Raw genomic sequence first — 24,330 nt, forward strand, 5'->3', positions numbered from 1 at the left:
TCCAAGTCTCGCCTTCTTGATGGCGTAGTGGTAACGTCATCGTATTGCAATCAAGGGTCCCAGTTCGATACCCGGTGGAGGCACATTATGGTTCGGATACCACTTTAAACTAACGGTCCAGTCCCGATTAGCCCATCTGTGTATAGGGTGGACTTAAATACTCAAACTGAACCATAAACTCCTCTAGAACCATAGAACCATTACCCTCTTGTAGCAGATTTTTGACACGAACGTACGAACAGACAGACAGGCAAGGACGCGACCGTTGCATATGGGTACCTTTCCAGCTTTTCAATTAAGTAATTAACTCTCTAGTCTTCTTAAACCCGAAGGTTTATGGCTGCAGCAACACAAGCCTTCCATCTGTCCCTATCCTGGGTAAGATCAATCCAATCTTTTCCATCCTTACCGATTTCCATTAGGTCCATCTCAACGTTATCCCTCCATCTTCGTCTTGGCCTTCCTTACCATCAGGTTTCCCAACAAGAATCCTTTAAACTGTTCTTTCCTCTCCCATTCGCGCCACATGGCCTGCCCACCTAAGTCTTCTTGATTTAATTATTCTAATAATATCTGGACAGGAATACAAATTGCGCAGTTCTATATTCTCCATTCAACTGTCTCCTCATCCCTTTTAGGCTCAAATATTTTGTTAAGGATTTTATTTTCATATACTCTCAATTTATGTTCCTCTTTTGGGGAGGGCGTAAATTTACAAAGCCAAAAAAAATACGACAAAAAGTCTTTTCCTAATTTCAGGTGTCATGTGGCCCTCCTTGCTGTCTCCCATGCTTGACCACCCGATCAAAGTTTCCTGGCACCACCCTTGCTAACTTCTTACATCAAGCAGTGCGACAGATGCAATGCACACTCTTTAGCGACACTCAAGAACCAACTGGTGTTTGGTTCTTGCAGAAGTTCAACGACATCCTTGTATTTCCTGTACAAATGGGTTCACCTGCCGGAAATACATAACGCGATGTGATTAACCTTGATGCTATCGTGTTGAAAATGCAAGGTGCCTTGTTTTGCGACGTATTTTTTCTTCTTACGCATGCAGAAGGAACCACGTTGCTGCATCTGGCGAATTTCTAAGAAGGAGGGTCATCGCCTTTTCGCATTTGCATGGCAAGTGAAAGGGGTCTTCTGTAAACAAAAACAATTTGAACGGACGAATGGGCTGTACCACAATTGGGCACAGGAAACGGTGAACTCTTTTGCAGACTCGGACACGGTCAACTATCAACCAAAAACTTCAAACTGTTGACAGGACCAAGGGGATGGGTATAAATTTTGAACCCTTAAGCTTTGTTAGGACCCTACCGGTATTATTATTAGTATTGTTTATTATTAACAGTTTCGTTACTATGATATTGAACTTCAACTAATTGCATGTTCTGTATTAATAATACTTGTAAATTTTAAAATATAGACGTATCTGCTAAAATAAAGTATTCATTAAACTTTCATGAAATAAGCAAGTGTGCTATTACCACAATATTAAGGAATATTTAATAATAATTGAATTAGTAAAGATACGCAAAGAAAATAATGTTAGAAAATGGAGCATACTTTGCAAATCTCACACTATTAAAATTCCAACTATTATCAAGATCAACAGAAATGAAAATATCCAAAACACTAATCAGACCAGTGGTAGTCTATGACTCAGAAAGTTGGAATATTAGTGCCGAAGATGCCAACAAACTACGTGTGTTCAAAGGAAAAACAGTACGAAGAATGTATGGACCTGGAGAATACGCAATAATATGGAAATAGTAAATGTATTTGAAATGGAAGATAATACTGAGATTTGTAAAATCAAATCTATTAAGATGAATTGGACATATTGAGAGAATGTAGAAAGGAATGATACAAAGAGGTTTTAATCGTGCCAAGTTGGAAGGGAGAAGAAAAATACCATGAAACTGCTGATGTGGAGAACGATCTGAAAATCCTAGGATTTAGAAATTGGAGAAATGCTACAAAGGATAGAGAAGAATGGAAGAGCTGTTATTGGGGAGGTATAGGTTCATCCAGAACTGTAGTGCCGGATAAGTAAGTAATAGTCAATGGTCCTTGTCGCTTCTGCTCCTTCAGCGTCTGTCGCTTGCAATATCAAGCCAAATGTTACATTTTTTTCGCGTAGTGCAAAACTAGTTACAGGAACAAAGCTTACAAAGCGGCCACCAGAGGGTGAGCACAAGGGGCTAGAGCCCCCTCCCCCAGATATTTTATGTTTTACACTAGAAGAAAGAACGTGTTGAAACAAAATATTGTGACCCTAATTTAACGAGATAAATATTTGTCATTCATTGATACGACACATGAACTTTCTCTTTTGGTGAACACGAGCTGTTGTTTCGAGGTGTTGCTGGCTGGCAGGGTCTCACAGACTCTCCAAGATCCAAGTCACAAGGGGGGGGGGGGGTTGTAAGGGGTGACCTTACAGCAGTGGTTCTCAACCTTCTTCAGTGCGGAACCCACATTGAAGAATATTACACTCCATGGGACCCGTAAGCATGGGCACCGGCAGAATTACTTGCAGGGCTGTGCACACAGTTTATAATCATATTTTTGCTAACATCGAGTACTTTCAGAAGTAGTTTTTTACGCTTGGTTAAACAAATTACACATACTTCATTCTACAAAAGTAAATACAATAAATCCTCGTTAACACAAACTAGCTTAAGACGAACACTCGGTTAACATGAACAAAATATTCGTCCCGGCAGGGATGTATTATATCTTATAGAAAGTTTTATCGGTTACCACGAATTACGAACTGTTTTTTAGTTCGTTGCGTCATTAGATCTCATTTAACACGAACTTTCAAAGTTTTTCATATTTTTTTTCTCTTGTTCCTCTGTCGTTCCTCTGCTAGGTATGTAAGAAATCACTCAACAATCTCTATCATCTTGTCAACAATCAACTTATACAGTATTGCAACCAACAGATTCAGATCAACAGTGTGTTCAGATGCGTTTTTTCTATTCTTTAAAACATAGCCAGTACGGGTAACATCAAGTTGCAAGCAGTAAGACGGAAGTCATGGCTAAGAGGAAGCAGACAGGTTAAGATCTGCAAACAAAACTGATAATCCTAGAGGAAGTAGACCGTGGTGCATTGTGTAGAAAGAACTGTATTGCAACAATAAAATTTGAGTCCTCGGTTAGCACGAATTTCTTTAACACGAACTCTTGATTTTTCGGTCCCTTGGGATTCGTGTTAACGAGGGTTTACTGTATGTAATTTAAAATACTAATTTACTCCAGTCTAACATGTAACTAAACACACATGCTGGAATTGAAAACATTTCTTTGTTACTCACCGAACTAATGTGCGATGGAAGAGCGCAAATAACACAAATAGAGGGTTTAGACTACGTGCAACCTAGGCTGAATTTAAATGGTTAGAAAAATATATCTTAGTAATTTAATTGTAATAGGTTTTTAAGACTGAGGAAATAAATTTTCGAGCCCGCCTTCCCGACCCAGCAAACGCCCCCCTAGGGACTCAGCAGTGGGTCGCGCCCCATAGTTTGAGAAACGATGCATTAAAGCGATAGCCAGATTTCAGGAAATGAACCAAATCCAGAAAGCGGGACGAAGAAAAACGCCGTGATAGTGAAGCAAGTGTTAAGAGCAGGGTTGTTAAAGGTCCAGGAATTTTAAATAAATTCAATTCCGGTCCAGGAGAGAAAATCAGCAAGCGTAAATGGGTTCTGGACCGTAAAGAACCTTTTTACCTGTAAAGTGTTTCAATTCGGTCCAGGAACCTTTTTTCCAGAATGGATTTCAATTCGGTCCAGGAACCTTAATTCCCGCATCAATTTCAATATGGTCCAAGAACCTTTTTTCAATGTAACAATACGCAACTTGGACCGAATTTAAATTGTGCGAGAAAAAGGTTGCGGTCCTGCAGCGGAACCCAACAGAACCCATTAGAATTTATTGGTTTCTGGTCCTTTAACAACCCTGGTAAAGAGAATTAAGTGTCTGCCCTTGAGCATGGACGAATGTTTTTGAGAGTTTGATCAACTCTGGGAAGTCACTCCACGGTGTACACCCAACGGCGAAAGAAACCGTAGGCGAATCGTCCACCACCATTTTCATTCGTTCTGTATTACACAATGTGATGAAAATTAATCGAAATAATGACGTCAATAAGCAGAGAACAATGCCTGCTTCGAACCAACACAGTTTCATTCCTTAAAACTACACAGGAAGTAGAATAAAAAAGTAATGAAATTAGTGGTGGACAATTTGCCTACCATTATCTTTGCCGTTGACTGTACCACTTCGCGGTTACTGCATTCTGTGTTTCCAGCATCATGCAGCCCAAAACTCCCCTTACGGTAAAGAAGACGTCACAATTTTTCTATTTCACGGATCTGGATTTTCGGACAGACATGGCAATCAATCCCTGAGATTTCTGGAAAGTGTTAATTCGAATGGTGACATTGTAGCGATACTTCAAAACAAAAAATATTGTTTTCTGTGACTTACAGGCCACAAGTTACAGCAATTATTATTATTATTATTATTATTATTATTATTAATAATAATAATAATAATAATATTTGAAGTAGCGTTACAGTTAGGTCAGCTTACAGTTTACTTTACCAGGGGTGCCAACAGGGGGGAATCATGACGCGCCTGCGTCATGGCAATTTTTAGGGATGACAAATTTTATAGTTTAGCTACCAACGCTCGTCACACAAAAATGCGGATCGTTTTTTTAATTGACTTGTTATTGATTTTTAGTTATTATTAGATGTTCAGCATCTACTTCATGATTTAATAACTTCCACAAGAATACTATTTCCTGTAGCAAACATGAAAGTGAGCCGTGATATTATGATTATTTTTTTTTAAACAGCAATGAAAGGTTTTGAATGTCATGCGTCTTTCGATTGTTGTCATCTCGGCCAGTGGTAAACAATGTCTGGTGTTTTATTCGTGGTAGTTGCGAGTCGGTCGGTAGAAGCTTCCGTGCGGACTTCAGTTTTAGTGTTGGATGATTTCAGGCACGATTTGTTTCGCTTTCATGTGTTCCTGTGCTACTACTGACTGGATAATTGCAAAATACTGTTAGATTTTGTTGTCTAAAGCTTACGTATTTCGCAAACTTATTTTTTAAAAAATGAAATAAAATTATCGTAATTCAGACAAAAGTCAATTACTGTGTATTTATCCAAACTATATTTGAACCGCTTACAGCAGAAAGGCGACATGTCCACATTTCGCTACAAAATCTCAATTACTGCAGACAGGGAATAGTCCGGGACAAGTTGAATAGTCCGGAAAATTGAAGGCGTTGCCATGCCCATTGTTATCGAGCGGAAAGATGTCATTTCTGTGGTAAACGATCCATTGAGCTACGTATTACAAACCATTATCATCACAAAAAAAAGTGTAAATATTGGACTAGTTGCCTTTCTGCAGTAAGCGATTCATTTGTGTGTGAGGGATATGATGAACAATTCTTTTTCGGGTGGGGGGGGGATTTTGATGAACAACTTTCGGACGAATGCGTCCACAGCCTTGGGGGGGGGGGGCAACCCTGTACTTTACACTGATTTAACTACACTCCTCAGAAACAAAAAGTTTGGAAGATTGTTATTCTAGGCACCAAATTTGAAATATTGTTATGTTAGGCACAAAAACTTGCAATATTGTTATATTTGATAGGCAAGGTGGCATATGTCGGCGTCATCTCCTTACCCTTTTTATCGAGAAACAAAAGAAAAACAGCCAAAACTCGGAAACCACAGACAAGAAACTCTCCTTTGCAAACAGATTATCTTCACATGGCCAAACTTTGCTGTGATTGGGTGTTCCACAGAATCCAGTTGAGGAAAGCCAGTAGAAATTCGTACATGGCTTATTCCTCAAAACCAGACAATCAGCCAGCCAGGCAGCCATCACTTCCGGTCAGGGAGCCAGTTGAGCGCCAACTAACTGGATATCCAATTCCATGTGATTCGGCCCTAAATGAGAGCTGGTGAAATGTTTGACTTTATAGACATTTTATATTACAATATTGCAGTATATTGATTGATTAAGTTTGTGGTTTAAGTCCACTTCATGCATATTAAGGCTAATCGGGACTAGACCTACTGTTTAAAGTCGGATCCGAACCACTATGTGCCTCCACCGGGTATCGAACCCGGGACCCCTTGATTACAAGGCGATGATGCTACCACTGCGCCATCGGGGAGACCCGGAAGAAATTAAATAATCCTACCTTCTAAAAATATGCAACTGAGTTGACAGACACCCAAAGCGGTGTGGTAACAGGAGTACAGGACACTTACTTTTAGTGTTAGTGATGTTGTTTAGCACCATCTTTGGTATTTTGCTACACAATTTGTTGTCAAGTGACACCATTTTGGTGGCAACTCAGTTGGATACTTTTAGACTATTTCGTAATCTTACGTAATTCTTAAACTTCATGAAGGAAATAATTTATTACTACAATATTGTTGTTAAGGCATATGTTTTATGTATTGGGGTCTATTTATGGACTTTTCAGGCCATAAATGCCTATTTCCGGGGGTTTTAGGTCTTGAAAATTCCAACACCACTTATAATTAATAATTTTCACCACTACATTTAGATGTTTCGTTATTTCCTGACTGTAAGCTAAACTTATTGGAAATACTGTAATGGCAAAATCAGAACAGATCTCCTAATCAGTGAATTCATACTTAGGGTACCCCAAAAGCTAACGCGCAACCTGCAACTCTTTCACAACCCAACCACTAGGCTATCCCTTCTATAGCGCTCCTTGTTTTACAGGCTCCCAGAAATCTACAACAAACTTCCCCTGAATGTAGATATTTTCCTTCCAGAACGTAATTTTTGTATATTACTGACGAAGAACATGTAAATCTATCCCATCTTGTTATTGTTTTTATCTTTTGTTATTTTTTATTTCTACTTTATGTTGTTTCAGTGTAAAATGGCCAAATAAGACTGTATCTGAAACTGTGAGTAAATAAATAAATAAATAAATAAATAAATAATGTTCATTTCAATTTCCAATATTAACAAAAATCCGATTAGCTTGTTCTCGATTCTTAAATGCATGGAAGACAGACCACAAGTATGAGATCCTCTTTCATTATTCTTTTCATTATTTGGTACGAACGGACGGCTTCGAGTTCTCTGAAACGAACCAAGAAATCACTTTCTGGAAAGCCCGAAAAGACGACTTTCAAAAACACTCTGGTCTGAGAAAAACACGTAGACGTCCAGGTGCGTCTTTGTCGAAACATATGTTCCATGATTTTCCCGCGCTTTTTTTTATCCACCTTTTGGGCTCCGAAGAAGAGGGGAGGCATTTCTTAAGTTACCCTTGGATAACCCCCCAACCCCCTTTAAGCAGAAGGTGCAGGGTATTGTTGCACCTGCATGGGCTGTGAACAGCTGACCAACTACCTACCTACAAGCCATTCATTCAAAAACCAGCTCGCCAGCTGGGAAGTGAAGTACAAGACGTTGCCAAACTTCTTGCGGAAACCAGAAACTCTTTACAGAAGCCTTTACTACAATGTACTCATTTCCTGGTGTAGTACACGACATTTGCCGATAGTATGCTGATGTTTCGCCCACGCTCTGCCAGCATGCTCAGGCAACACTTTGCCGATTCTTCGTAAAGAGGAAACAACAGCGCATAGTTCATACCTGGTGTGAGGTTCCTCCAACAGATACCTTTCATGCCAGCTGTGGGCTTTCCGTGATTCTTTCCTGGAATACACGCGTTCCATTTCTCCTCTATTGTCTAGACTCCCAAGGCTGGTGAACGCCCACAATGGTTCCACCTAGGTGGCACTTCTACCTAAGAAATTGCCGCCGAAATGATGCCTCGTACATTGTTAACACTGCACTAATGACATTTTGATTGTGTTGCACAATTTGTCGCTGTGCAGGTAAGGGTGGGGTGGGGTGCTCTTCTCAAAAAGACCCCATTTCGCGCTTTAAAATAAGCGAATCGAAGAAATGTTCCTCATAAGGTGGGAATTTATTGAATATATTGTCGAAACGAATCTACAAACTTTCGGTCAACTATTGACAAAGGCGGTCAGGAATTATTTCGTAACCGCGTGCACCTCAAATCGACTACACCGCCACCAGTGGTGGTTCCCGGCAAAGGCGTAATTTGGCGTGGGCACTTGCTCCCCAATTGCATTGATTGGTGTTTTAAGTCCACTTTGTGCACAGTAAGGCTAATCGGGACTGGACCTACAGTTTAAAGTGGGATCCGAACCACTATGTGCCTCCACCGGGTATCGAACCCGGGACCCTTGATTACAAGGCGAGGACGCCATTAGGGAGACCCTACATGCTCCCCCAAATTTTCGTTTATTAAAATTTAGAAGTCAAGGGTATCTTTGTTAACCTCCTGGGAGCTGAGGACCAATACAATAAAAATAGTATTTTTTTCAAGATTTCTCAAGTATAACAAATATTTACCAAAATAGACCTGAACGCTAATTTTTGTGGGATGGAAATACTTCTCGATTCTGTTCTCCCAAAGTTACACCAGAAGTGCGATTCGGTTATGCCCGTAGTTCCCGGGTTTGAATCGCGGCCTGGACATGGGTAGGGTTATCAGACGCACTCTTTTACCCGGACATGTCCTCTTTTTCGGTCGGGTTGTTAGAAAAATGGGGAAATGTCCTCTTTTTTGAGGATAGACAAACGCTTCAGCTTCAAGATTCGTAACAAAATTTTTGTACTTGTAAATAATTGTTAATATTGTTTCAGTGGTAAATTTCAAAGTAAGGAAATACAACATTCTCAGTTGCAAGCGCAAAGGCAAGAAACTTTTCTTCCAACAAAGAATTAAGATAGTTTATGCAGTTCATTATTATGTAATATTCTCCATTCCCGTGTTTATTCATCTCTGTTAGGTCCAAATATTCTTTATTTTCAAAAACTCTCAATTTGTGTTCTTCTTTTAAAGTTAGAGACCAAGTTTCACAACCGTATAATACTACCAGCATAGTAAATAATTATTAGAATATTCAGACATTTGCCTGTAATGAGGCCTATAGTTAGTTATACTGAAACGGTGTAAACTTATTTTACTGGGGTGTGTGATCTACAAGCTCACCAAAACACTAGTAAACACAAAACTTGTATTCGAAGTGCTGCATTTCAAAATGTCCTCTTCTTTAGATTATGAAATCTAAAAATTTCCTATTTTTTTAAAGTTTGTCATCTGGTAACTCTAGACATGGGTGTTCCTTGTGAGTGTCCCTTCATCAATTTCATCCAATCATCACTTATCCTCATTAGATTAGCCAAGTGGCAGAAAAGCGACGCTGTATAAAGGAGCAAACCGATAATTGACATTCACTTCTCATTGTGATCACTGACTTCCTAAATGCAGCCCCGAGTTTGTTTGTTTTTTCGTATGAAAAATTGACACGAGGCTCAGATATTCGCGAGTATCAGTGGTGCTGATAGTGAATAAGAGGTTAGTGAACATGAATCAGATACAGGGGAAAGCGAGAGGAAGATGGTAATGAAGATGAATCTGCCAATGTAGAAGATGTAGACGAAGCTGAATATGGCAGCCATACTGACAAATCTAATTTCTTTTATGGTATTTGGTCAAACTGTAGTTGTGTTATTTTCTTATTCATATATTTTTTAATTAATATTTAATTACCGACACATTATCTCACATATGAAGGTTGGAGAGAATGACGCAAATAGTTCTTCATGTACACTCATTTCTATATGTACATATTTTGTCATGAAGTAAATACATTTATCAAAATATATCTATTTGTTTCAGTGTGAATATAATATTTTATCATATCTACATACTCTTGTTACAACTACCAATAAACACATTTCAAGACGGCATAAACAAATTTTGTGTATTTTCAAATTTTCGGCACAGAAAAAAATATATAAAAAGCTGGGTCACAGGGACCCAGGTATGTCTTAAGTGTAACTTTTTTTCGGTGTGTCAGTTAAGGGTTAAGGACGATTCGAAAAAGTATCAATAAAAAGTCTCCCTCCATTCAGTAGGGTCATAACTTGGCAGCTTCATGTTGTTGCAGTATGAAAGGTTATTTTCTTCTGTGTAATAACGGCCTCCCCGATGGCGCAGTGGTAGCGCCCTGGGTTTGTTACTCGGTGGAAGCACTTACTGGTTTGGATCCCACTTTAAACTGTTGGTCCAGTACCGATTAGCCTTACTGTGCATAAAGTGAACTTAAAACGCTAATTCAATCAATCAATCAATTCTGTGTAATAAGATGCAATTTTTTGTTCTCATTCTACGTACGAACTATAACAATCTTATTGTACCTAGGGAATTTTGTTCATCAAGTCTGGAACTCAGTACCTGTTTATTCTTTCGCAGGTCCAATGTGCAGTAGCTATTGCAACAAGTGAAGTCTGCAAATGTTAAATCATGAAAATTTATTTATCTATTTATTTTTTGGTTGGGGGTCCTGAGTTGTCTTCAACTTAGAAACATTGAAATGTTCCATGCAATTAAATCAATGTTTGGTTAGTGAAATTGACATCTATTCCATACAAAATTCCTTAACGATGAATAAGTATACTGAGGTTTCCTCTGTAAGAACACAGGTTAGTTTGCAAGAAACATCATTGGGGTAATAAGAACTGACCTGTACAAAATCAAAGCATTCCAAGAAAGAACGAAAAAGAGGTTGAGGGATTCATGGATGAAAGTACAAATATCTATGAAGAGATTCATCGAAATGACAGGGTTTTTCAACAAATGTTAAATTTAAACTGACAACTCAAAACATACAATACTTCAGTAAAATTGCTAATGATTTCAACAAATGGTGCCATAAATATATGCGTATTAAAATCAATATCATATGAATTGTATTGCATGTATTGTAATATAGAAAATCCTGTATTTATGCCATGAACTCTTCACTATTCATATTTTCGGCACTGCTTTCCAAAACATTGAACTCTTAAGTGTGGACCTAAGAAGTTTATGGGAGATATTTTACTGAAAGATAAGTATATACTTATAATGTAAAATCGAAGGTGGAAAATAAATTAACACAAGAGAAACGCACATGACGAACGTGAGCAAAACTCAGCATCAGAAATACATTAAATGTCACATTGGATTGGAATATATAAACACTAACTTGCATTTTTAAAGCAAAGTTCAGAGTAATCCAAACCTGCCTGCATCTCGCATTCTTCACAGTTTCAGGAGATTTTTTTTTTTTTGCAATTATTACTAATATGTCACTTCATGTACCATATTGCTTGTGCTATTTAATGTGATATGTAAGTAATCACAATGTGTCGAACTAATTGCACTAATTAATATTAAGAGTTTGGTATATGACTGCAGTACACGGCTTATTGCAGACTGAGTCAAATTCATGTTGAATTGCATAGTGGAATATTCAGTTTTAAAGAGCATCCATTATTTCATGGAATGCCACTAATATCCATATTGCACCACTGTAACATTTAAGTCAGATGTAATGCTCATTTATTGGTCTTGATTCCTATGAACATGAGAACATTTTCGTTCAAGCTTCCCGCATCTACTCAGAACTCCACCCAAGTGACAAAATCATCTCCTTGCAACCACAATGCCATACTGGTACTGCTGAATCATTTTATTTTGTTTGGAAAACAACAAAAAACAAAATTCTGTTAGCCAAGAAAGCTGGAAACAGTATTAATAGTTTTCACCCCAACTACACACAATAAATATATCAAATATTGAAAACTGGGGATTCCAACCAATACAAAACAATGAACTAGATATTGTAACAACTACCAAATATTAATGACTTCCAATACTTTAGGTACAAAATTAAAAGAAAAATATTTTGCAACAAAAGAAGCTTTATTCTCTATTCTTTTTTCCAGTACTTTTTACCCTTTTTTCTATACAACAATTTACAATTTTTTAATTATGAAACATCATACAAAAAATAATAATTTTTTTGAGATCAATGAGTAATACATCACAGGCGTTAAGAAAAAAAGGTGCTTAAAAATTCTAGGCACACACACAAAAAAAAGGAGTACTGAAGCATGTTTTCGAGATCTTAACATCCCATGCTTGCTGAAAATCATTTTGCGAACTACGTACCTTAAATTCATTCTGTACTTTACTTCAATAACCGGAGTCAATACACTTTCATAATTTCAGAACACGTTACTTTTCTTCAGTCATTACTGAAAAAGTCACTGTATTGTCTCAAAGTTGCTTTAAAATGCAAATTTACAATTCATACGAAAGACACTGGAGAGAATTATGGCTGGCTTGTAGATTGACAAAGGTTACTCTGATGCTGACATTTAGTAATAGGACTTATTATTTAATGGTAACTGTAAAACCATGATAATAAACAGTATTTCTTAGGTATAGTAAAACACAAATCAACAATCTTAATGTTCAAGTTTATACAAATTTTGAAAACAGTCGAGCATCAATTTGAAATACGACAGTATTATCTCATCAGCAGTTATAAACCCAAACTAGATACTTTACTGTGGTGATATGGAAGGCATGAGTTGAACTTTGATGAACGAATCATTGCTATAAATAATTTGTGATGTTCAAACGATCTTTAAATGGCATACTTCACAGTTACCTTTTGATGACAAAACTTGATGTAATCTTGTAAAGTGTAATAAGGCCCACAAGTGTGAAACATGATTATAATTTGAAAACACTGATATGATCTTATCTGTAACAAGCTATACCTTCCATAAAATACAACAATGATTCCAATTGTCTTTGTCAAATTTAAGGATTATGAAATCAATTTTGAAAAATTTGTCTGCAGGAAGCATCTTTTGTAACCATAACTTGTTCGTATACAAGCGTAATGGTGTGTGGGTTTTATTAAACTAGTAAGCACCATTACCCTCCAGTGATTTAGAAACCAATTAGAAAATGGTACCAGTGCCATCAGCATAAGCCTAACATACATTTCAAATTATACAGTCATTTTTTTTTTTCGACAAAAAACCAATCACAAACTCTAATCAAATATAAAACTGAGCTTGCAGGAAGCAACTGGTGCATAGTTGTCAATACATAAAACACGAAATTAATCAACGTGAGCGATTAAAGCAACGAGACTACACACTGGGAAAACATTTCATTTTCACTGGTTCAAAAAAAAACTTTTTCAAATTGACTTTACAGGTTTGGTTCCGCCAAACAACAATACATCAAACAAACAACCATCTGTACAGCTGCCAATTAGTGTTAGAACCTTGGTCCTTCTAACTTCCAAATTCATTGTACAACCTGCTTCTGTACTCTTATAAATTCTTTCTGTTAATAATAATAATATAATAATAATAATAATAATTAAAATAATATAATGGTCTGAGTAGTTTGTACTGAAAAAAATCTTTGGATTAAACTGAGTTCCCATGGATGAAAAAATGGACCATTAACAACAGAACAGTTATGGTAAGAATTAATATGTACAAGTAAATAGAACACCAGCTCTACAAAAATAAACAGCAAATCCTCAACTTACAGGTTGTGCATTTTATTATTTTCATCTCGTGCATCCCCTGAATAAAGTTTGCTGTTATATTTTTTAGCATCATAAACAAGTCCCGTACAAAAAACTATCATGATATTGCATACCATATTATACTTATTAATAGAGTACATTTCTCTGCTTACACGTAAGATTTTTTTATCTCGTATATCATTTGCAATATTTTATTTATATATATGTATATATATTATTACTTTCCTCTATTACAGAAAAATAAATAAAAACCATACTACCAGTGAGTATAATAACCCTCATATCTTTCTGTACAATACAAAAAACTTTACTGTGTGTAACGCCATACTTATGACAAATCTATTAAAATACACAGACACCCTGAGAAGCTCTTATCCATATATATTTATGTAATATATACATACACACTCACAAAAAATAGATGGCAATCTTATTCCAGACATGCATTTTAACGTAAAAACTTTCAAGCAAAATTCAATTTTGGTTGTAGTAGCAAATTGAACATTGTGATGTAAATTGATTTTATTTTAAAGAAATTAGCGACATATGTTTGCATTTACGTTTAATATTTTTGAGTCATGTTTAACAAATTTATATTATCCAAGCTGTGAAATTGTGATATACAAAGCAATAAATTTTAAATTCCTCTCTTTATATAATATAAACATATATACAAGTTTTGTAAGCATTTCTCATTTTGTTTTCCTTTGGGAGTGTTAATACGTGATGCAAACACCGACTCGTCACAAAAATGGCGGGCACACCAACAAAACCATAACCATGCTTTCAAAAAGCGTATCCACATATCCTAGCTTTGCAAACTGTAAATAAACCACGGAGATCAGAAAAAGCGAAACAAAAATAAATACATTAATATCTGATAACAACAAAAAAACACTTGTACATAAACCGTATGTACAACCAAAAAAAAAAGTTTACAGTACAACTGCAACTGAAGGAGATCTGATATTGGTGAAATTGGTCCCCTTATCTTCAACTAACTTCTCTGCGTCCGAGATTGTTTCACAAGCGGAGGTTCAGAAGTTGTGGACTGTTTTGGTCCTGGCCGTTTCCTCGTCTTTAGAAAATCTGAAAAGAAGATGCACGGATATAAAAACATTTTTCTTCATCTCTATGTCAATAAATACTAAGTAAAATACAACTAATGTAATAGGTTACTATAATTAGTGTGGAAAAATATGCTACGAAAGGAACACACAAGCTGACCTGACAGAGTTGTATATTTCTTGTAGTTATGACTTACTGATCGTAAATTATTTTCTGAAACTTAGAAATCAATATTTACATAGCACTGTACTGAACTCATATTTAGAATGTCCAGATACAATATCAAAGATGGGTGATTCCATGTGACTACAGCCAACCAATAAGAGGATATAAAAAAAAAAACTGTAACAAGACTGATATATTGTGTGTGTGTGTGTGTGTGTGTGTGTGTGTGCGGGGGAAGGGGTTCTATTTATACTTCCTCCCTGTCTTTTATTTATAACTCTCTTGTCTATTTTGTTGCATCTTGTTTCTAGCTTTTGATCTTCTTTTCTTAGCTTTAGTATATCTTCGTTCATGTTTACTTCCTCTTTTCTTAGTTACTCCTTTTTCTAGTTTCCATTCCGTTCTTCTTTATTCTTATTATTCTCCCTTCCTTCTCACTCTTTCTGCCTGCCTATCTTGTACATTGGTCTTTCTGTATCACACTCACTTCCCTATTTCTCCTTCGCGCCTTTACTTCTGTTCCCCCTCTCTCCCCTCCATATCCCCATCTCCTACTTGTTTCTCTTCTTCTTCCTATTCTCTTTTGCCTGTCTCTTTAATCCTCTTTCTTTCTATCATTCTCCAGTACTTTTTTTCATTCTTTTTTCTGTCCCCCCCTTAAAACACTTCCTTGCAACAGTTGCAACACAACTTTCCCCCAGAAAATTTTCTGCGGGTGACCAAACACCGTTCGTTTTATTTTGTATATAGTGTGTGCGTGTACACCCCCCCCCCCTCTCCAACACATACACGTCTGCGGCCAAACCCTACTCTACGTATTCAGTCCTTTGTCGAGAATATGGAAAAAATGCCCAGTACTTTGATCGAAGGGGACACGTTCGATCAAAGTCACTATCTTGCAAAAGTGCATGGCAGGTGGTGAAAGGACAGAACTTAATGGTAGCACTTGCAAGCGAAAATACTCAGCTGGGCCATTTTGCGTCGTATGTTTACTAGCATGCAGCTGTGCCAACACAGAATGTAGGTCAAGTATTATTCTAAGGATCAACGTACTCTGTACACTCCCACAGAGCGTTTGGTGACTCAAGTAATGTCTATTCAGATAACAATGTTTTGTAACCTTATCGGAACCGTATGTCCAGTATGTGCAAATAAAGATTAAGATTCAGATACTAGTGTTTTTAGGAGTGTGGTTGCATAAGCAGAAATTTGAAAAGTGGGAGGCGAAGGTATGGATAGCTTTTGTCGGTTAGATCACGCGTTTTCAAACTGTGCGTCGTGACGACACCACGATAAATTCACCAGGAATCGCAAAAGGCTTGAGTTTATTTTTTAAGTCCACTTTATGCACAGAAAGACTAACCGGTTCAAAGTGTGATCGGAACAACTATGTGCCTCCACCGGGTATCGAACCCGGGGCCCCTCGATTTCAAGATCACATATGCCATTGGGGAGCCCTCAAATGCAGCAGCCATGAATGCAACTCAAAATATTCAATACGTAAAAGGTAAAAGTTCCCCGTGTATATAGCATCGTGCCGTAAACAAGGCACATTTAGGGAGTGTGGGGGTAGGGTCTCACACATTCTTGATCTCGGCCATTTTGGAGGTGATGTGAACAGCACCACGCTCCGGCCGCCTTTACCTCGCCAGGTACTCATTGATTTGAGACTGAGTGAGCTCCGGAGTCGCTTTATGCGTGGACAAGGCCGGAAAAATTCCTACGGGTGCCTTTCTTTAAAGAATAGAATAAATCAATGTCTCTCCCATCAATTCATATTACAAAGTTCTGTAATTTTATTCTGATTTCGTGTGGTTTAAATTTGAAAAAAATACGAGCTAGTTATGTAAATGACTCATTGTGTATGTATATAACACCAAAATGGAACTTCAGCGATTTTCTTTAAGTGTGATGTTACATACAGTATTTTTTGTTATGGTCTTAGATTCGTATCCTAAGTGAAGCATGGACCTTTATACTCCCCTTCCACCAAATCATTTTCATTTTCATGGCCGCGATTGATCTAAATACGCAGAAAAGTGGCGTGAAATAACCAAATAGAGAATATGCTGTTTTGACTTTTTAGTTTTAATCTACTTCAGGCTAATCGAGACTGTAGGCCTACCTAAAAGTTTACAGAAGGATTCGAACCACGGATATCGAACTCGAGACCCCTTGATTACAAGGCGACGAAGTTACCATTGCGCCACTGGGGAGGCCCTATCTAATGTGCTAACCGAATTAAACGACATTTTGGGTCAGTGAAACAAAATTCACTACACAAAAGATAGAAAATGCCGATAAATTTCAGCTCGATTCATGCCAACAAGAGCAGCTTATATAGAATGGTTTCGATATGACCCCCCCCCTCCCTATATAAAAAAAGACTCAACAGATGGTGTTTTCATTGAAGGTCGCTCATATGCCAGCTGCGCACCTTCTGTGCTGACACTTGTTCCCATTTTCCTCAGATTTTATCGTGGCACGGAAACTGAAGCTAAGAAGTTCAGGATTTGTTTTTAAAAAACGAAGGAAACCCGCCACCAAGTTTCCGCAAAGCGGGACGGACATCTGTACTCATCTGTGTGAAGCACATGAAATAAACCTAGAGTTTAAAAATTCCAAACATCTCTGTTCAGAGACTGGTACGTACGTGGAAGTAGGGAAGTATTTGTACGAATTTCATACAGAGCTGAGCTTATTAATGCATATATTTAGCTCGATTCGACACTATTGAAGTCAGTGGCGTACACAGATATATTGTAAGGGACTACCTTTCTTGCAGTCGCCGCAACCGAATTGCGCACACTTTAGATCCAGGATTGCGCACAAATCTCACTGATCTGTTTTGCGCACAGATTTTGATCGAACGTTGCCACTTTGATAGCTTTAAAGTCTGTGCGCAAAACTGTTTTTTTTTCTTTAGACAAGAAGAGAGAGAGAAATTAGAAATAAAATAGTAAATCTCTTAAGGATTAAATAAAAAAATATAATTTGACCAGTAAATGTAGCAAGTAAAGATAGGTTAGGTTAGGCAAAACACAGCAAAAACACGTGTAAGTCCACACACACAAACAAACACAACAGAAGTGAGAACGACTTTAGAACAGTTTACATCTGACAACATCACCTCATTTTTTTGTGCGCAATCCTGTACATTGTGACAGCTTGTCAACGGCTTATCAGATACCACTGATAAAACCGGAAAAGTGTGCGCAATCCGGCTGTAGCCCTTGCAGTCAGTCCTCTTTCATTCTTCCTGCAATTTGTGTGTGTTTATAGGAAAATTGGGGCATGGAGGGGCCGAAAACGAATGGTGTATTGATGAAAGAGACATTGGTTCAAACACGAAAAAGACTTCCCGAAGACTTGAATCTAGGACCTCTGGTTTTGCAGCACGATACGCTGCAAATAGAAGACAGATCATAGACAGAAGCATAGTTAAGTCACAGTGCCTCTATAAATTACTTGTAAATCAGATTTGGATAATTCTCAGGATTGTGCTGAACATTTGAATGGAAGGGGAAAAGTTCAAATATGTAAAAATCTGTAATAAATGCACTGGGATTCTGGAAACTATACAAGACCCCAATGTTGTGCTTATTCTGGGAATATAAGAATATATAATCGAGAAAACTTACTTGGATTTTTCTCAATTTTTGTATTTGCGTCCTATGCAAACTGGAACCAAAAGGAGAGGGATGTATAAATATTGAACTGAAACATGAAATTATGGATTTGTCAGCACTTAAGCCATTTACATCTGTCATTTAATACAAGGATTTAACAAAATTTGCGAGGAATTTAAAGAAAATGGAGACTTAAAATTCAACTTCATCAAATCATGACAAGTAATAACAATTATCTGAAGACTAATTTGCATATGAAGGTTACGGCTATGGAGACACCATCTGCACACATAAGGACCTTTTGTGGGACCAGCAAGTTAGAGCCTTGTTCGCATTCACGGACGCAATTACCAGAGTCGACTAATTGGTAAGTATGTTGACACTTGAGTGCCGAATCACACGGAGTTGGATTTCCAGTAGGAATGCCCTAGTTGGCGCTGGACTGACTACATGGCTGGAAATGATGGACTGGTTTTGACGACTAGACTGTGTTCTAAGGCCAGCCGCACACCGGATCCGACGAGTCACTTTGCTTCCGACAAAACGAAACAAATATTTATTATTCTTTTCAGTGTTTTTTTTTCTGGAAAGAAAGTTTTCGGTACAAGTTAGTTTGTTGTTATTATTTGTTATTGTGTTTATCATAAGAACTGCTCTAAATATTGTGGTATATAAATGATCTTTACACCTCGGATTTTAGGTATTAAACCTATTTTTTCCTTTGCAGGTAAATGAGAAATAAAAAAGTTACATCAGCGTTTCATGTTGAACAAAATTTTTTTTATGAATGAATCCTGCGAATCTCGTGTATGATTATGAACACAGTATACATACCAGAGTTCATTAAAAACCGTGTTGAGTACAGTTTGTTAAACATATTTTCTTTTCAGCCAATTTCTAGCCCATACTTTTCTTTTAATTTTTAATAACTGAAGTAGTTATTCTTCCTACAAGGTTATTCAAATCGTTCGTCCATATTTTTAGCTTGTTAGCTCTTCGCAATGTCTTATCGGTACAAAAGTATACCGACAAGTACGGGAGTATCGTGTGAGGCGAAAATAGCAGATGAGGCAGTACGGTACAACTAGTTCAAGTCCAACTAGAACATCTAGCATCGTGTGATTCAGGCATTACCTATGTTTGCAGTCAACGCCGCTCATTTCACAGTGGTTCAAACCCAACTTTAAACTGTAGGTCACGTTCCAATTAGCCTATCCTAGCATAAAGTGGACGTAAAACAATCCGGCATGTGCAAATAGACCGAAGATAACCGACCACGACGACTCCTCACATGATCACAAGGGAACAACAAACGGCGGCTACTGGCGAGGTCAAAATAGCAATTACACACAAGTGGTAGGATATAATCAAAAATCTCATGGACTTCGTGGAAGAGTCTCATCTCGACTTTCTGAGATGAGCGTTTACGTCATCTGACTTGGGGTCACAGGCGTGTGCTCGAGAAACACATTTTCTTCCGTGCGTCCAACCCTCCTGGTACATGAATATTCGACCATTCCTTTAAAAATGCCTCGAAGCAACAGGTGAAGTCCCCCCCTTTTTTTTACCTACGCTGCACGTTGCCTTATTCAGTCACGCCTACCGGCTTTCCAGTGTACCTTCCCCCCGCCCCAAAAACCCTTCTGCTGGCTACAATCTCCAAACGATACATCTTCCCATACTCTTGCCCCTACAACAACAACAACCACGCAGTAGATTGCCTTGAAGTCGACCGTTCAACCCGCTGCCTCCATCCTCCCCTGGCCTTTTCTATTCTGCAGCTACGTGTACGCAACAATACGCATGCGCTAAACAATACGAATGCAAATTGGCCCAGGGAGGGAGTGAGGGCCTTCTTTTTTCAAGTTTACGAAGAAATCTCCTTATTGATGCGATCTTTTCTCTGGATTAGAGGGGTACTCGTGTCAAGATATGTTCATCCACCGTAACGAAATTAAAGTAAACAAACCCTCGTGACTTCCCGAAAAATAGTTCCTTTACTATGTGTTAATTCTGGTCTTGTTCTGCCCATGAATACATTGCTCTACAGCTTATAACTAGACCTCGCATTTTAGGTTTTTAACCTATTTTTTTCCTTTACAGGTATGTAAGAAATAATAGTGTCTCGTTAAAAAACGCAACAACTGATGAAGTTTTATACTGCCTAAAAACCTATTTTGCTTGTTAGAACCTACTTTAGGTTTATGCGCCTAAATCAAGCCTTTTTAAAAAGGTTTCTATATATTTCTAAAGGTTTACAGGATCTTTATGCCACACAGAGGCACTTGCTTTGTTTGCTCACGAAAAAATCAATGACGAACGTGTTTCAAACGTACTCTGTCGATTTCCCTTCCTCCAAGTCCATGGTGATTTTGCAAAGCTCGAAACAAAGCAAAATGTCTAGTGCCACTGTTACCTGCACAGTCCAAAGTGGTCTGATCTGTGTGGTCTTGCTAACTTTCGCGTCACTTCGGTGCTTTGTGGCATTCACGCCTTACAAACTAACATTTCAGCATCGTAGTTTGCACCACTGACTATGTTTTTGTTAAAATATTATTTTCAGCATATAAGATTATCCCACAGACAAAATTGCGGAGTTTGACTGTGGATAACATGGAAAAAGATTGTTGCCTAACTATACGGCGAAGTGTGGATTTATAGCAAATTTCCAATGGTAAGTTCTGCCTTCGCCGTAGGGTTAGACAACACACATAACGTTATGCAAGGTAGTGCGTATTTCAGGATATAAGTGTCCTATTTTCATTGCCGGTGACTATACCTAATCAGCATTTTTCAGGAGTTTTTAACTATTTTAAGTTTCTTTGAACCTACTTCAGGATTTTTCCAGCCTTACTTATGATTTTTATGACCTATTTTAATATTTTTACAACCTATTTTAGGGTTTTCGAACCTACTTTAGGATTTCTAAAGCCTATTTTAGGAACATAAAAATCCGAGGTCTACTCATAACATATCCACAACAAGATAGCAGCTACGTTGAGTGGTACGATTTCATCACATGCATATTTCTACGCGCAAGAATATTGCACAGTTACCATTGGAACAATCAATAGGATTTCGCAGAAGCCACTTGTGTATTTGTTTACAGGAACTTCTTTCTTTCTCACAGTTTAGTTCAGCGGCGGTGCCAAGATTAATCATCTAGGGGTGCTGAGGGGGTGCGGAATGAAATTTAAGGGGCGTGATGTTGAAAGTAAAGGAAAATGAAACATATACGCATGCTTTAGTCACTAAATCAAGTACTGATCAACTCTTAGAAGGCATATATGCTAATATGCCAATGAAACAGAAGAATACTAGCTACATGCTTCATTTTAGCACAACAACGACATGTTTAGAAATTTGGAAAGAAAAGCTTGTTCAAGGGAGGCCGACGACATATATGAAGGACTGGAGAGACAAGAACAGCTGTCTCACTTCAATACCTAACATTCGGTGCTCAATGTGATGGCATGACATAATATGACACTATAAGAGTTAGCGTTTTCGGTTGAACATAGGTTCTGAAAAAGGGGTGGTGAAGGGGGTGCGGAAGAAAATTAAGGTGCCCCTGGTATAGTTTCTCTGGCTTCAAAAATGTATCCAGACAGAATTTTGATAGATAAAGTATAACAACAATAGCACTACTGATCCATCTCAAGTAGAAGATGCGCTGAAAATCATTTTACTAGCTCGCTAGCTCACCAACAAGGAACACAAAAACAAGAGTAAGTGTCTGGTGTCGCGTCAAGGCGCTACAGATTGTGATTATGTAACCTTGCGAGCAGTGGCGGCGATTCGGTTCCAAATCTGGGGGGGGGGAGGACATTTTACTTTCCTTTAGTAGATAAGGTTTAGTGCGGGAGCAAAGGTGGCAAAAAGTGGGGTGGGAGGCAACTGCCGCCTTATGTCCCCACTACTCGCCGGCACTGCTTGCGATCACTTTACACAATCCAACACAGTCTACTTTTATTGTCCATGGTTGTTGTGATCTTGCAGTTTCGTTTACAGCGTAGGTAGAAACACATTGTTCCTCAATACTCAATGCATTTTTAAAGAATTTAGACACACCTATGTGTGAAGCTAACTTCGATTTAGATTAGTGTGACTAACTGCTAACACACGCGGGAAGTGACGTACACTAAACAATGAATCAAAACGTTAGTGAGATCGTCACAGCTTTTCTTTTTTAGGCCCACTTGATGCTTCGACTCATCGGAATTGAACAGTTCAAAGTGGAATCCGTACCATCGCACAATATGCATCCACCGGTTAATGAAACTGGCACACCTTGATTATACAGTGAGCGTGTTACCACTACGCCACCGGGGAGCTCCGACGATAACATTGTTTATGCAAAAGACCTAAAGAATTCTTTAAGACTCCAGTATGCGTAACAAAGGGTCAAAAGCTAAACAAAATCACATTCTTGGTTGCATAACACTTGGGTTGGTGACACTGCATAATGATGTCAAAAAGCATTGTTTCGACAAAGTATAAGCCCTCCTCTGGTTCCTTCCCTCCAGGAGGCCAATGCTCTTCGTGAAAATAACCTTGACGACTTTCTTCTCTCTCTCTCTCCCTCTCCTCCATGACTTGTAGCGAAAAAGAGCTTCGCTTAAGGGGAGGAGGGACAATAACGCACCAGGCATGCATTTATTCCAATATCGTCGGAATGAGCAATGCTACTACAAAGATCTCCGCCAGAAATGAAGAGTATGAATTTCTCCCCATTTGGCAAGTGGAAGCGATTTCTTAAGTTGATTATTACGCCTTATACGGTCTTTGAAAAATATGATGAATTAGTATTTACAGAATGCCATGTATTCCTTATGGAGGAGCCACTTTAAATTCAAGTTACGGCTAAACCAATGGGAGTTTTGTATTTTCCTTCTGAAAATATAATCTTCAATGGATCCTCTACCCCATCATATGTTTTTTTTCCGCCATCGGAAGTTTGATATTCCCAAGAGAACCAGTAAAGTAATTCTCCCATATGCGTAATGTTAAATTTCTGCCTATCTGCTACAGCCACCCGAGGCTCGTCGCGGAGGGCAGAGGGGGAGGGGCGAGAAGAGGTCTGTCTACTGGTCACCGAACGAGAAACACATGTTCGTTTTAGAGGAAAAATATTTCTGACGGGTCCACCAGAGTAAACAAGCTTGCAGGGTGGGATTCGCGACCAAGGCATGCTAGGCAAGAAGGCCCTGGAAGCTATGAAAAGTAGGGACGGTAGAAAAACAAAAGCAGACAGCAGGGAATAGATTTCAGGTAGAAAGGCAGGAAACATATTATACAGTTTCTTGTAATATGTAGTAACGTACTTGAACAAGCCTGGAAAATTACGGGCAGAATACGGGAGAGGCATGGAGTTACTATAATAATTATGTAATTCTTCATGGATTTGTCTCAATATATATGTAACCGAACAAATACAGTACATATTTACATTATATCTATATTTATTTGGTTTACCATTGTTTACCTATTGTTTTACTGTAACTTGTACTTCTCCTCATTGCAATTTTTCGTTTCCGCACAATATATATTAAACTTTGGGACATCTCTGTTTCAAGAACGATGATTTATTAGTGCTGGGGTGGGAAATAAAACGGTGTTATTTTGTTCACAGGGCTTTTTTAAATCTCCCTGAACAAATTGTTCGGATAATTTTGGGATGCTCTGTGATTTCGGACGATAAATAGACAGGTTTTTGTGTATTGAATGTTTATTTTGCTTTTACTGAATGTGAATTTCACACTGAACGTATGTTAAAATAAAAAAAATAATAAAAAAAAATAATAAAAAAAACCTTTACATTTCCTACTTTCAAGCATACTACTACAAAGCATTCCCTGACATTCGCTACGAGACTCGGCGCCAAGCTGCCCGGCATCAGCGCTTGTCTTTCCCGGTGAACGGGTAAGC

General features: G+C 38.1%; 1 protein-coding gene across 2 annotated transcripts in view; it reads right to left on the reverse strand.

The window, feature by feature from the left end:
* The window catches only part of LOC145978240 (uncharacterized), a 50,114-nt gene that overhangs the window by 12,938 nt on the left and 12,846 nt on the right, over positions 1-24,330 (reverse strand). The window contains exon 2 of one of the 2 annotated variants that reach the window (XM_083110723.1): positions 11,876-14,629. The exons of the other annotated variant lie outside the window; for it this stretch is intronic. Within the exon in view, the coding sequence (XP_082966849.1) occupies positions 14,538-14,629 (92 nt within the window). The 3' untranslated portion in view covers positions 11,876-14,537. Of the gene's footprint in view, positions 1-11,875; positions 14,630-24,330 lie in introns of those variants that run through there. 2 annotated transcript variants of the gene reach the window in all.

Source organism: Lepisma saccharinum, chromosome 1 (assembly GCF_977018435.1).
Source record: "Lepisma saccharinum chromosome 1, izLepSacc3.1, whole genome shotgun sequence".
Lineage (NCBI taxonomy): Eukaryota > Metazoa > Arthropoda > Insecta > Zygentoma > Lepismatidae > Lepisma > Lepisma saccharinum.